The sequence below is a fragment of the Manacus vitellinus genome, unplaced genomic scaffold (assembly GCF_001715985.3).
Source record: "Manacus vitellinus isolate BGI_N305 unplaced genomic scaffold, ASM171598v3 scaffold_36_pilon, whole genome shotgun sequence".
Lineage (NCBI taxonomy): Eukaryota > Metazoa > Chordata > Aves > Passeriformes > Pipridae > Manacus > Manacus vitellinus.
The window spans coordinates 5,458,207-5,471,856 of NW_021940508.1; the positions used below are offsets into that span (position 1 = coordinate 5,458,207).

Sequence of the window (13,650 nt, forward strand, 5' to 3'; positions counted from 1 at the left end):
TGACCCCACGACTCTGTTTGCCTCACATCTGCAGTTCTAAAATTACCACCCATTATTTGATTCTCTCTGCGTGGGTCTTTGGTCATGACGAGAGGGTGTAAACCTAAACCTACCAAAAGTTATTCTGCACGCAATACGAATGCACCCAAGTACTCTCTATTTAGACAACATGAATGCTGCTCTAATCACTATTTATCTTGTAGATTACAACTCTATGGAAACATTTTCTTTGCACCATCTGGCCTGATGTATTTTTTAATGAGCTGATGAGTATTTATACGCGTTAAAAGGAACAGATAGCAAAGCATTTGTTACAGTAGGACGTGAAATAAAGATTTTTCAAAACTGAACTTGCATAAAATTCACCGTATTAAATGTTTTAAATTTTGCCAAAATACCAGGGACAGTTTTGGCGAAGGCTTTATGGGACTCATTTTACTCAGTGAACATCTATTAAGGAAACTGCACATTTTTCTTAGTGATGCTGGTTGAACAGGACCCCTGTGTAGAAATGAAAGGCTATCTCAATTACAAACAGCACTTTGACTGATACTTTCATCCTTATGATTTCTGTACTGTAATTGTAATATTAAAATAACCAGTCCAGGTTCTTGCTGCTGAACAATCTCACTCAGCTACAAGGAGGAAGATGCTATTACAATACAAAGATTTCAGGAACCAGGATGATTTGAACTCCCCAGGAGGTAAGAAATTGAGAGGATCTGGAAATACTCAAAATAAAGAAAACCTTTTTGAAATGAGCAAATGTGCACAGCGCTTCTGCATTTCTGCCTTTGGTCTTTCTAAAATGCCTGTCATCCTTTCTCTAAAAATCCAAAATTTATTGCATTGTTAGATAAAAAACTTAAAAGCAGCATGCCCTGGTTTTTAATTCAAAGTCATTTGAAGAAAAATTCTATTATTAATGTAGAGGCTGCATCTGATTTTATATGAGCTTGGTGTTAAAAACTGGCGCTGTGCTGCTGAAAGTAATAGCATAATTTGAAGTAATTCTTCAAATTCTTTAGAAGCCTAAAACATTGTCTTTGAATCAGCCTAAGGGACAAGCTTAAAAGAAGGCTTGTTGGAAAAGATACGCTTGCAAATTTTGATTTTATAAACTGATAATTTAAACAACGTCTAAACTGCTGGGCATTAAAAGCAATCAAAAAAGAGTTTGTTGCGTGGACAGAAAGAGCCATATCAGTAAGGGTTTTTTACTTAGAAAAATTTGCTGTTAGTGTTGGAAAGTTCATTCCAAAACCAAGAAGAAAAACCCACCTGGTTTGCACTCGCTGGTGAAAGATTTATTTAGTAACCAAAACAACAGTAGGAGTAAAACAGGTGCAGCTGAAACTGAAAGAGAGAATATTACATGACCACCGTGTACCAGACACGATTTCTATGGCCAGTTGATCATTGTCTCTAGTTTCTTCCCACACACAGTGTTACACATTAGTCTGCCCATGTCCCATATCTCTGATCTCCTTCTCTCATAACTCTGTACCTTTCAGCCTCTCGATTCTTATTGGAAGTGAAAATCCTGCTCTTGGAGATCCTGCTGATAATAATGGATAGAACAAACCTCAAGATAGTTTGTTTCCAGTTCTTTTCTGGCATTAATGTCTACTCAAGCACTCAAGCAGCATATCTGCAATCAGCATGGGTTTAAAGACCATTTGGCCTTAGGAAATTTGTCTCCCTTTGCTTCTAGCCCTTGGGCTTTCATACTTCATGCTTCTTCAGTAATGATACGGTGCCTATATGTGAGGCTGCCCTGTCAACAGATCCCTGAAATTATATAGGGGAATATGGCCTTTTTCTTGACTGTTGTTTTTAAGTCAGACTCTTACAGGGATTCAGGTCACAGCTGCACCTGACGCTTGTTTTTAATGGCGTAATTGGGAGTGTCAAACTTTCACTGGGAGGGAATGGAAGACACAGGCAGGAATGTAAACAAGCTTGACTGGCGAAACTGCTGGATGGCAAAGCTCTGTTAGCCAGCAGCCATCTTCTAGAAAACAACTCCTGTTTTCTTGCTGTCAGCTTCAAAACATGCACATCCTATTCATCTAATTGTCCTTCAGGGGGAAAATCTGCCCAGCAGTACCTTGTTATGGTGCTGCTGCAGCACTAGGATTCATCCACTATGTCTGAAATTCCATAGCCTGGCATGTCTCTTAGGTTGAAACTTCCACAACTTCTTGCTTTACCCAGCTCTGCCTTGTGCTCCTGATGTTCAGGTTCTTCATTTGTCTGTAGTTAAGAGCATGCAAGCCCCTACTTCAGGTGCTAAAGTTACTCTTTGCCCGACCTGCTGTCCCAACACACCCTTGCATTTAGTTTGTCACTCACTTTTCCTGCTGGTATGACTGTGGTAATCCCCTGCTCCTACAGGGAAGAAGGTCATGGCAACTGCAACTACCACAACACAAGGTAAGGCTCTAGGACCTATACCTTTGCTATTTTCCCTTTTAATTCAACTCCCCAGTTGGCTAGCAGCAATTCAAAAACCCTAGCTCCTTCAGAGGTCTGCTGCATTCTGACAGGTATGGGCTGAATAAACAAGGATGAATTACAAGGGCTATTTACTGCAAGATGAACAAAATTGTTTCTAGAGTACAGCCTGTACTCTTGCGGTATTTCTTCCTAACAGAACGCTCTGAAGATTTCAGGCCTCAGCTCTTGGGCTGGATGCCACTGGCACTGGAATGGGGGAGGAAGGGGGTCCTGTCCCCGGCAAGATGCCCAGTGACAACCCAAATGACATGAACCACACATTGCAGTGTCAGGGGCTACAGCATTCTGAACTCCTGGTGGAGCCATGGAGGACTCAGAAATATTTTTCTAGTGCTGCTTGGTACTGTAAAACAAATTGCAGGTAAAAAGGTCGTGACACAGGATCTCCTGGGTGGGTATCTGCCAAGCTTCGTGGCCCTCGGTAACACACCAGATCTCAGCTGTGTAGAAGGGATGAACACTGACAAAATCATGTGCTGAATGAAGCACACCCTTTTCACTCAGATTTGGGTTTTCTCTGTCAATGTTGCACTGGTGTAAAAAAATAATTTAATTGGCTCAAAATTCAACCATACGTGTTCTTAATTTCGTTTGCACTGAACTTATTAGCTTAGGTTCAGCAGATGAGTCAGAACTGAAATTAATAATGAAGAAATAAATTTCTTTGAAATTACACCGTTCAATTTGTGCAAACATCTGAGTTACTAAATCACAGAAGTGACTGTCAAGTATAAGGAACTTCATAGTACACCTCATCCTAATAAAAATGAAATTGATCAACAAAACTAAAAATTATTAACCTACAAGTGATCCTAATTTGTCCCCTTTTGTAACAAAATACAGAAAAGTGGGCAAATTAATAATATGATTAGCAACTATTTTTAAAAACTGATTTTTACAAAACTGAAAAAAACAATGAGTCCTTTGATGCCCCTGAGGAAAGGATCCAAATTAAAAAAAAAATAAAACTAAGAGTTGCTGATAAACATTCCATCAATTAACCTTTAAAATGCAATCAGGACTAAACTCATAAGTACTTAAATGTCACAGTAGTCCAGTGGGACAGCTAAAATAATTGTAACAGCCCAAACAGTTATTCTATTGATAAGAAAGGAGAAGATAAAATTGCTTCATTAATTAAAGATAGGAATTAGAGAAAATAGAAATGATGTTGAGAAATGTTCTCTTTTTTTTTCCCAAGGGAAAGAAACAGGGAATTGAATGTAGGTACAAGGCAAATTATAGCAACGATATTACTAAAGTGAAATGTGAGAATTTTGCTAACAGTGCTTTCAAGAAGATGTGTTCAACAGATAGCTTTGCATTCTGGGGAAATAGGTAAATATTATCAGATGGGGTAAAGATTAAATTCTTTCTACTAATAGTATACTTTAAGAAAAATTTTGACAGCAGTACTAAAGTTAGGTAATTCCTATCAGTAAGCCAGGATAGCTAGCATACGGTTTTCTGAACTAGCTTCTTGGAACCTCTTTTTGATCTCTAATAAACCTTGGGAGTTCCAAAGAACAGGAAGAAAGCTAACATAGTGACTATGTTAAAAGAAGGCCCAGGTAACGACCCAAGTTAATTATATGCCTGTCCTCTTGATTGTAATCCTCAGCAAAATATCCAAGTTGCTCACAGAGGACTAAATTAATAAATATTTGAGTTTAATTACAACTCAGAAAAGACATTTCCGTAAAACAGATCTTTTAATGCTATTGTGGTGTCTCTTCTTTAAGCAAATGCTTATTTGATAAAAATAACAGTCATGTTATATCCTTAAGCTTCAGTTTGGCATTTGAGCTGGTACAGCAAGACACTTTAATTAAAAAAAAATAAATTAGAAGGATTAAAAAAACCCAGAACGTCATACAGTAAGTGGACTGTGAATAATTAGCAGGCTTCAAAAAGCAGAAGAGGAACAATCAGCAAACACTTGTGAGAGCAATCCAGATCCTCTGGGGATCACTGTTGTCCATCTGCTATTCTTTCTCAAGCTGTACCAAATTGTCACCAAGTCACAACAGCAGGGGATGCAAGGAATGGGGGGGTGGGAAACAATTGAGGCTACAGTCGGAGCTCTCAGTAAACAGAGTCCAGTTAAAAAAAAACCTAAACCAACAACTCACTAAAGATAACTCTTTATTAACATATTTTATTTAGATATTAAATATATGGTTTATATATGTTTATATGTATGTATTTCAGTATGGTGAAATGCAACATTCAAACTGTGAACTAAAAAGTGTAGGCCATCCTTGCACCACAAGCACTTTTGTTCTGCAATAAAACACACTGCCTGGAAACTTACATAGGGTTTAGCCTTGACAAGAATTTTTTTGAGTTTTTGGTGTGCCATTTACAAAAAGGCTAAGGGTTTGAAAAGGTGCTTGTTGACACCAGAGCTGAGGGACTCCATCTTTGTGGTTTGAAGTCAAAACTGTTGAGAGCTCACCTGAATTCATTGGACAGGTATATGTGTGTGTGTGTATATATACATATATATACACACCTTTAATCATGGAATCACAGAATGGTTTGGGTTGGAAGACACCTTAAAGATCATTTCGTTCCAACTCATCTGCCATGGGCAGTGACACAGAATCATGGAATCAATTAGGCTAGAAAAGACCACTGAGATCACTGAATCCAGCCTTTGACTGAACACCACTGTGAGAGAAATCTCTCTTTCGAATTTAGAAAGACAGCAAAAACCTGTGAGACAAAGGAAGTGCAATGGAAGGTTTTATTTGCAGCACGCTGGGTGTCCAGGCCACTAGGGTCTGGAAGCACACTACCAGTTTGAAAATCCCACATTTTGTAGTTCTTTTGGTTACATAAACTGTTACATATTCATTAAATGCAGTTTTTACCTCAAAAGATTACTTTCTGACCAGGGAGAGGGTGTTAAGCTTGTTTTTGATTGATTGTGATGTCCCCGGTACACAATAGGCTACCACATGGCAGAGAAGGTCTTTGTTTAGTTACATCTTTACTTTTTATATTTTTCCCTATTCCCAGCCGCAAAAGTCCCCTGGTGTCAGGTGCAGACAGAACCATTCACCTTACAACTCCGTGACACGCCTATTTTAATTAAAAAAGAAAAAAAAGGACCGCTCTTTAGTTAATAAAAGCCACCCCCTTCCACTTTTCTTCTCAGTTCATTTGCTTGTAATAAAATCAGGTTATTTATTTCTCCTATCACCATGTCAACTAAACCATGGCAATAAGTTTAGTGCCAACTAAACACCTCCAGGGACAGTGACTCCACCACCTCCCTGGCCAGTCCAGTCCAATGTCTAAACACCCTTTCAGTGAAAAAATTCTTTCTAATGTCCAACCTGAACGTTCTCTGGTGCAGTTTAAGACCATGTCTTTTTGTCCCGTTGCCAGTTGCCCAGGAGAAGAGACTGACCCCCACCTGGCTATAACCTCCTTCCAGATTGCTGTGGAGAGTGATAAGGTCCCCCCTGAGCTCCTCTTCTCCAGGCTAAACACCCCCCAGCTCCCTCAGCCTCTCCTCACAGGACTTGTGCTCCAGACCCTTCCCCAGCTACATTGTCCTTTTCTGGACTCACTCCAGCATCTCAATGTCCCTCCTGAACTGAGGTGCCCAGAACTGGACACAGCACTCGAGGTGCGGCCTCACCAGTGCCTAGTACAGGGCGACAATCGCTTCCCTGGTCCTGCCGCCCACACACCTTCCAGCAGCCCAGGTTGCTCAGCGTCCCATCCTGGCCTTGAACGCTTCCCATATGGAGGGAATGAGGCTGGAAGGGGCTGCGCCAGCAACCGGACACGGCCTTCTGGCTAAACATGAATGGCCAGGCATCGGAATAGGTTGTCCAGGGAGGTGGTGGAGCCACCACCCCTGGAGGTGTTCAAGAGGCATCTGGATGTGGCGCTGGGCGACGCGGTTTGGTGGTTCTGGGGTTACAGCGGCAGCGCTGGGCGGGCGGTTGGACTGGACGTTCCCGAAGGTCTCCTTCAGCCTTGACGGTTCCCTGAAACCAATCGGACTTGAGGCAGCAAAAGAGGCACCTTTAGCAGGACACCCGCCACCCGCACGGAGGGCAGTGCCCGCCCCGGGTCACGGCCGCGCTCCCTCAGCCGCGGGCCCTTTCCGGCGCCGCCCCGCCCGGCGCTGCCACATCCTCCGCTGACATCAGCCCGCGCCGCCATATTGAGCCGCCGCCGCCGCCAGCGCGGCCGACCCGCTCCGGACCCGCTGCCCATGTCTGCCCCCGGCCGGCGCGTAGGGCGGAGCGGCCCCCCCCCTTCCATCCCGGAGCCCCGCTCTCCCCCCGCCAGCCATGACTTCCCTGACCCAGCGCAGCTCCGGGCTGGTGCAGCGCCGGACCGAGGCCTCCCGCAGCGCCGCCGCCGCCGACAAGGAGCGGGGCGCCGGCGGTGGCTCCGACGATGAAGGGCGCCGGGACGAGCCCGGCGACGACGAGAAGGGCGATTCCAAGGAGACGCGGCTCACCCTCATGGAGGAGGTGCTGCTGCTGGGCCTCAAGGACCGCGAGGTGCGGCCGCGGGGGGTGCCCGGGGGGACACCGGTTTTTTGAGGGTGGTGGGGAAGGGGAGCCGGGTGGTGCGATGGGGCCAAGGGCGCTGCAGGGTGAGGGTGGCTGCGGTTTGGGGGCAGAGGGGACGGGGAGGTGATGTTGCTGGAACGGGCTCGGTGTTTTGGATGAGGTGAGGGAAAGGTGCTCGGATTTTGACAGAGTTTGGGTCGCCTTTGGGGTGCAGGGTTCGCGGAGGGGCTATCCTATACATATATATGATGGGACATATACAGGGCTTGAGGCAAGACGGGGACCTGGATATGGGGGCCAGGGCCTCAGGCCAGCGTTGGACTTGGAGGCCTGAGGTGGATCTGGCACATTTATACTCCTGCTTCAACTTAGCTACGGCTCTAATGTGGGAGACCCTTTACTCCTGTGGGTTTTGTCAGGTGGAACTCCGTGATAGTTACGGGGTTCTCAGGTGCTCTGGGTTGCTGAGCAGCCCTTTCTACTAAGACTTTCCAGAGTAATGCATGTGAAAAATGTCTTACAGGGTTATATGACAAAAATGGGCCCTGAGTAACGAGAAGCGTGTCAAAATGAGGAAATGGCATTACTGCATAATTCTGTGTTTCTGCTGGTTTCACAGCTCGATAGTTTGCTGTGAGACTGTGAGTAAGTTATTGAGGAGGGTATACTTCTACCAGTGCGTCGGATTTTCATTTCATTTGAAAGAGGCAATCAGTATGGAAAGCACACACCCTGCAGAAAGCCAGTTCTATCGAGGAAGCAGTTTACTTTGATGTGGTGTATGACGAAGTGTAATACACCTTTATTTTAGATATGAAATATATTACGGATTTGATTAAGCAACCTGCCTTTTTTTTTTTCTTTTTCCTTGTGTGATAAGGAAATTAATGAATTTGGTTCATTGATTTGGGTGGAACTCTCTTGAAACTATTCATGTTCCTGAGGACGGAATAATGGGGGAGGGAAGCTGCTAGGTGATATGTTCTTTGACATTGCATTGCATCTAAAAAATAGGCTTGCTGGTTAATAGTGAATAAAGAGTAGTTTTCCTGGTTAACACATGTAGATGTCTTGGTGTACGTACCTGCTGCAATAACGTTTCTCTCTCAGACTGTGTGTTTTGGGCCATATTCTTGTAGCCCTGTTTTTCCAGGTGGACCTTGCCATGGCATCCTCATAGACTCAGTAGATGCTCAGTAGTGTGGGCTTCCCCCGCCTGAAGACTTGTGCATTTCTCTTTCTACACACCTGAACAATAGGGGGAAAGTAAGTCGGGGGGGGGGGCAAGAGAGATTCCTGGCAGGGTTGCCTAGGAGGTCTTACCTTGAAGAAGGTGGGATAAACTGGATGATCTTTCAGCTCTATTTTTTTTTTAAAGGATTGTGTGCTAAACCTGCTGAATCTGTGGGCCTTATGTTGTAAATATCTCAAGATAAGGGAGCATTATGTCTGCCTAGGAAAGAATATATGGTGCAAATCTTGGTGGTATATCAAAAGGTGATAGTTGACATTGGGCCCAAAAACCAAGCTTTGCAGTGGTGTGCATCAAAGTTATAAATGATCTGACTTTGCTAAGTGTAGCGGTGACATACGTTGCAGATGTAATATTCCTTTGTATGGAAAAAGGAACTGAGTGATTACAGTGGCGTGGATATCCATAATTCCCTTGGGATTTTGCAGTGGAGACATCAGACAAAAAGAATGATAATGTTGTCTCTAGGGCAGGGGACTTATGTGCAGGAACTGTAGCACAGCCTGTTTGTGAGCTTTGTTAGGCATGAAGTACTGGGATTCGGACTTTGGGCTTGTACACCTGTGTACAGGCTACACTATATAAATCACTTGTCTTATTTTCTCCTTTCGAAACTGGAAATAAAACTGTAGGCTCACTTTCCAAGAGGAATATTTTTTTTGTTCTCTTTTGTTCTAATGATAGCTAAGCAGAACTAACTTACTTTACACATCTGGAAATGCTTTTTACAAAGTCTTTACTTCCAATAGAATGGATTTACTAGAATATTTGTGTGAGACTTTCTCAAGAGAGCAGGCAGAGAAAAGCAATATAGGGTCTGTAAAGTGTAACTATGAAAAGTCTAAAGGACAGGCTAAGGCAGGTTTATGAAGTACAAGCACAATTGAAAGCCAGTTAATTTAAAGCTGATAACATCCTTCCTTTTTAGTCCAGCAGGATGAAGCAAAAGTAGTCTGCATTGGCCAAAGAATATATAAGTAAGAAATATAAAAACGAGGACTCTCATTTGGCCAAAGAACATGTTTCCCTAAAAATAGCTTCTCTCTCAGAAGAGTCACTGATACATGCACTGATAACTTTGTTTTCAGATTTTTAGGTAATTTTTTTTGCAAAGTTAAACACTAGTGAGTATGGCTTAACTTCATATAAATTTTATACAAAATACCTCACATGTACAGAGCTACCATTTATGATTTGTGAGTGTAGGTGGAAGAGTATTTATGATTAGGAGACAGTTTTTCAGGAAGATCTATTCAGTGATGGATTGATGAGTTCAGTGTTCATAGACTGTTAGATATTTATGTGAATGCTGCTTTCAGGAGAGAGTGATGGTCGTAAACAGCCACAGCAAAACTTTTTGAGTTGTTGCCCGGTTGCTGCTACAGAATGGGTTAGGTGATGGGAATGTCTGGCAGCTGTAAAACAAACACACCGCCCCTCAAACCCATTCCTAATGTGTTAACACAATTAAATGCATTTGAACACGGTTCTTGGACATGGCCTTTTTGTATGTTAATGCCGTGCCCCCCAGCAGTTTGGCCTAATTAAGTTAATACTTGATGTATATGTGTTTTCGTTGCTCTATTCCACTTGTGGTTCCTCTTCCATGTGTATCTTCTGTGTATATGTAACTGTTTCTGTATTCCAAAGTCAAGACAAGGGATATTTGCTGAAATATGCATCTTACATAACATGACAGATGCTGTGTCCTTGGAGGAGCAGGTAATAAACTGGAAGAAAATGCATTACTAAAATTTTTCAGGGAAGTGTCACAAGAACACCTACATGTATTTGGAAACCCTTCAGAAACATGTCTGGGAAAGGGAGTCTTGTTCATCCATTAAAAGCAGAGCAGTAGCCTGTTGCTATAGGAATAGAAAACACTCACTGAAGTAAACCACTTTGCTGTATTAGGTGAAAAAAGTGTTATGTGTGGTATGATAGGTCAAAGCCTCAGCAAAAGGGAGTTATTGTGTAGAACTACTGAAGCATCTGAGGGCATTGCTCCCAAAAGAAGGGAGTGGTAAATGTTAAAAGTTAGATTATAGCTTATTAAAAAATGATAGCTAAGAGATGAGTGGAGGGTAGTTTGTTCATTACAGGTCCCCCAGACATCTCGTAATTCAGTCCCATAAAAACTTAGAGGTTGCCAGATGGCTGTGCCATGTAACTGTTGCTCCATTGAAGTTCTTTTAAGGTTTTTTTACATGTGCAGGTTTTTTTTTTCCCCCTCCTTTTTGGAATTCTCAGTACTAGTCAGGAATCTATTCTAGCACTGTGCTGCTTCTATCCTGTACACAATTGCCAGAGCTAAAGAAATTGAAGCAGCTAGAGAGACCTGGCACCTACTAATATAAAATATTTATTTGTTCTGTAACTAATTCCTTATTTGCTGAAAGAATACTCATGTAAAGTATGCTGAAATAATAGCTGGGTGCTGCAGTCTACTGCAACAGTAAATATTTCCTGGGGTTTTTACCCTTCCTTAGCTGAAGACTGAAATGTCATTTGTGGGAGTGAAATAATGTTAAATCTCTTTGTTAGGTCCAGAAATTACCTTGGATCTTTGTTACCTATGTTCGGCCATAAGAAACTTGATTTATTGCTGAAGGTTTGGTTTTGCAGCATAGCTTTATGTCCAAATAGTTCGTGTGAAGGTCTACTGCTTACAATATTTTTCATTTTATTGAAATAAGATTTTAGGAAGCTAGTCTGCCTGCTTGAGATGGGCTATTTTGTGTTGATCAGAATAGGGCTGAAATGTAGTTTACTTATTCTTCTTAAAAATATGAGGTTCTGGATTTGTTTCTGATTTTTATATTTTAATTCCTAAAGATATTTTTGTGAAAGGTGAAATAGGAATTTTGAAAACATTCAAAATGTAGTTGGCATTTTTCCTGCTCTAAAGATTTGACTTTGAAACTCATATTATGATGCAGAAGCCTGAGGTTTTTTGCCTGTGTAACAAGTGATCAGTTTTTAAAAGGTCATCTTCCCGTCCTTTCAGTATTTTTTTTTCCCCTCATTAAAAAAAGTTTCAGCAACAGACTGAACGTCAACTCAGAAGCGCCCAAGTTTTGCTGGAAAATTTCTGAGACAAACAAGTGTAACATGAAGAGGCGTCTACTGGGAATTCATTTGCATTGAAGTTGAAGAATGATGTATGAATGTGTTGAAACTTGGACAAAGACGTGCTTTTTCTCAAACGTTCAGGGCCTAGTAACAACAAACTGTGTAATGTCTGTGGTGAAAAATCCTTTCTTTCGTTGTTACCCACCTTTTTGGTCTTTTTTTCATTTCATGTCCATACACAAGTTACAGGCTAGGAGAAGATAGGAGGTGTGAGAGGAGGAGTACCCCAGTTCTGGTTGCTTCAACATGCAACCAGGAAAAAAAAAGTGCCTCTTTACTGTGCTGCTGAGTAAATAAATCCTGCTTTGGGGCTCTTTGGAGGATATGCTGATTTCAGAGCAGCTGCATGCAGTTTGTGTGGTTATCCCTGCGCTTACAGCATGGCTAATCTGTAATCTGTGTTATTTTTCTATGGATAACTTTAAGTGCAGTGTAGTCCCTTCTTTCATGTCAAGCTGCAGGGCAAAAGTATTGTCAAAGCCTTTCTAGTGATGCTTTCCAGTTTTTTGAAGCGCTCTTAAAAAACAAAGCTTGAACTCTAGAGTGCTCATAAAAGCACACCATAACTCTTCTTCCTCTGCCTATAGGAAGCTCCTTAAATTGAGAGTTTTGCTTGAAGTATAGATAAAAAAGTATTGCTGTTTATTGGCAAAATGGAAATAATAATAATGAAACTGAAACCCAGTATTTTATATTAAAGAAGTAGTGGTATTTTTTCACATGTTCTTTGATCCTGATGTAGTTAGAGTACTGCAGCATTTTTATCTCAATTAGTCAAGCTCCATGTAATGGGACTTCCTTACAAGGCTAAATTGACCAGACTGAGTGCTACAGGCTGTATATTTAAGAATGACTTTCTTATTCACAGAACAAAGAATTACTACAGCACATATTCACTTCTGTGTTGCATTATTGGAGAAATGGCAAGCTAGTCCGGAGTAAATGTGTGGCTTGATTTCCTCTGCACAGACAATATTCTCAATAAGTTTTCTCATAACTCTTAGTAAAGAAAGAAAAAAATCAGTGGCTTGCCACATGCCACTTTTAGCTGGGTTTTTCTTGGCTTGCAAACAGGTCTTAGATAAATGTCAGTAACTTGCTTTCCTTCAGCAATATTCATAAAATGTTACTGCAGGGTGATTTCACATACATTTTCAGACATAAAAGTTATGAGGTTACAGATAAAATAGTGCATGTTGTTCTCTTCCTCTAAGTGCACTGTATGTAAGCCTGGATGAGCAGGAGTCCAAAGGTGTGTGGTATTATCACTGGTATTATCACTCGACACTGCCATGTCGAGTCTTTCCCACCACCCCCGGTATATCCTACACTAAACTACTGCATTTCACCAATTTTTTTTTGTTTTCCCCCACCCCCTTTTTATGATGGACCACTGAATTAATAAAATACTATTCCTTGTGAGCTAGATCTTCATAATTGGAGAGGTGTTACACTCAAAGCTCTTTTATTATTTGTGGATGTTACAGGATTTATTCATCACACCAGGAAATTAGTCTGTCGGGCTTTTTGCATATCTTTCTGTTGCTGATACTCTTAAGCACTTGTAAGCTGCTTTTTTGCTATACACTTTCTAGTCATCTGCCTTTATGGTCTTGCTAGATAGCATCATGTGGTTGTGTTATTTACAGAGTCCTTGGCTGCCAGGCTTTTGTACATGGGTTGTACCAGGAGCTTTGTATTTAGCCTGCCATTCTTGTACAGAACAGCACATTGCACTTTCATTTTTTAATTTCGGCAGACACTTGACTTTACTGTGGCACTTCCACATGGGACAGTCTTTACCACAAGAGAAGCATTCCATATGTATTGTGTTGTAATTTCAGTATGTCTTCTGTATTGTGCAGTGGAGAAGGCAGGTGTATAACACTTATTGTCTAGGTTGAGGTAAATGCCAGGTGGATGTTCTGTCTACATTAATCCCTTAGGAAGGGCTAACAACAACTGCTTTGCCTGTGCTGGATAATTAAATGGGACTTCTGCTTTAGCAGCTTCTGCAGACTGTGGCTGAGATTTTCAGTTCACAGTTAGTATGTGTTAAGTACTAACTGGAAGAACTTGTTCTTTTGAGTGTGAGATCAGTGCAATAAGAGGATTTTCCTTTTTGTTTTTTTAATCTCATAATGAAAATGTTGACATGGCATTATTATGAGATACTCTGTTTATTAAAAATTTTTTGCACCT

At 41.6% G+C, this 13,650-nt stretch overlaps 1 protein-coding gene across 2 annotated transcripts in view; it reads left to right on the forward strand.

Moving 5' to 3' along the window:
• Positions 1–6,710: 6,710 nt before the first annotated feature.
• GOLPH3 (golgi phosphoprotein 3) overlaps positions 6,711–13,650 on the forward strand; it is a 31,137-nt gene continuing 24,197 nt past the window's right edge. The window contains exon 1 of one of the 2 annotated variants that reach the window (XM_025895621.2): positions 6,711–7,022. In XM_025895621.2, coding sequence (XP_025751406.1) covers positions 6,837–7,022 — 186 coding nt within the window. In that variant the 5' untranslated portion in view covers positions 6,711–6,836. Of the gene's footprint in view, positions 7,053–13,650 lie in introns of both variants that reach the window. The other variant, XM_018077281.3, reaches the window with a different exon arrangement.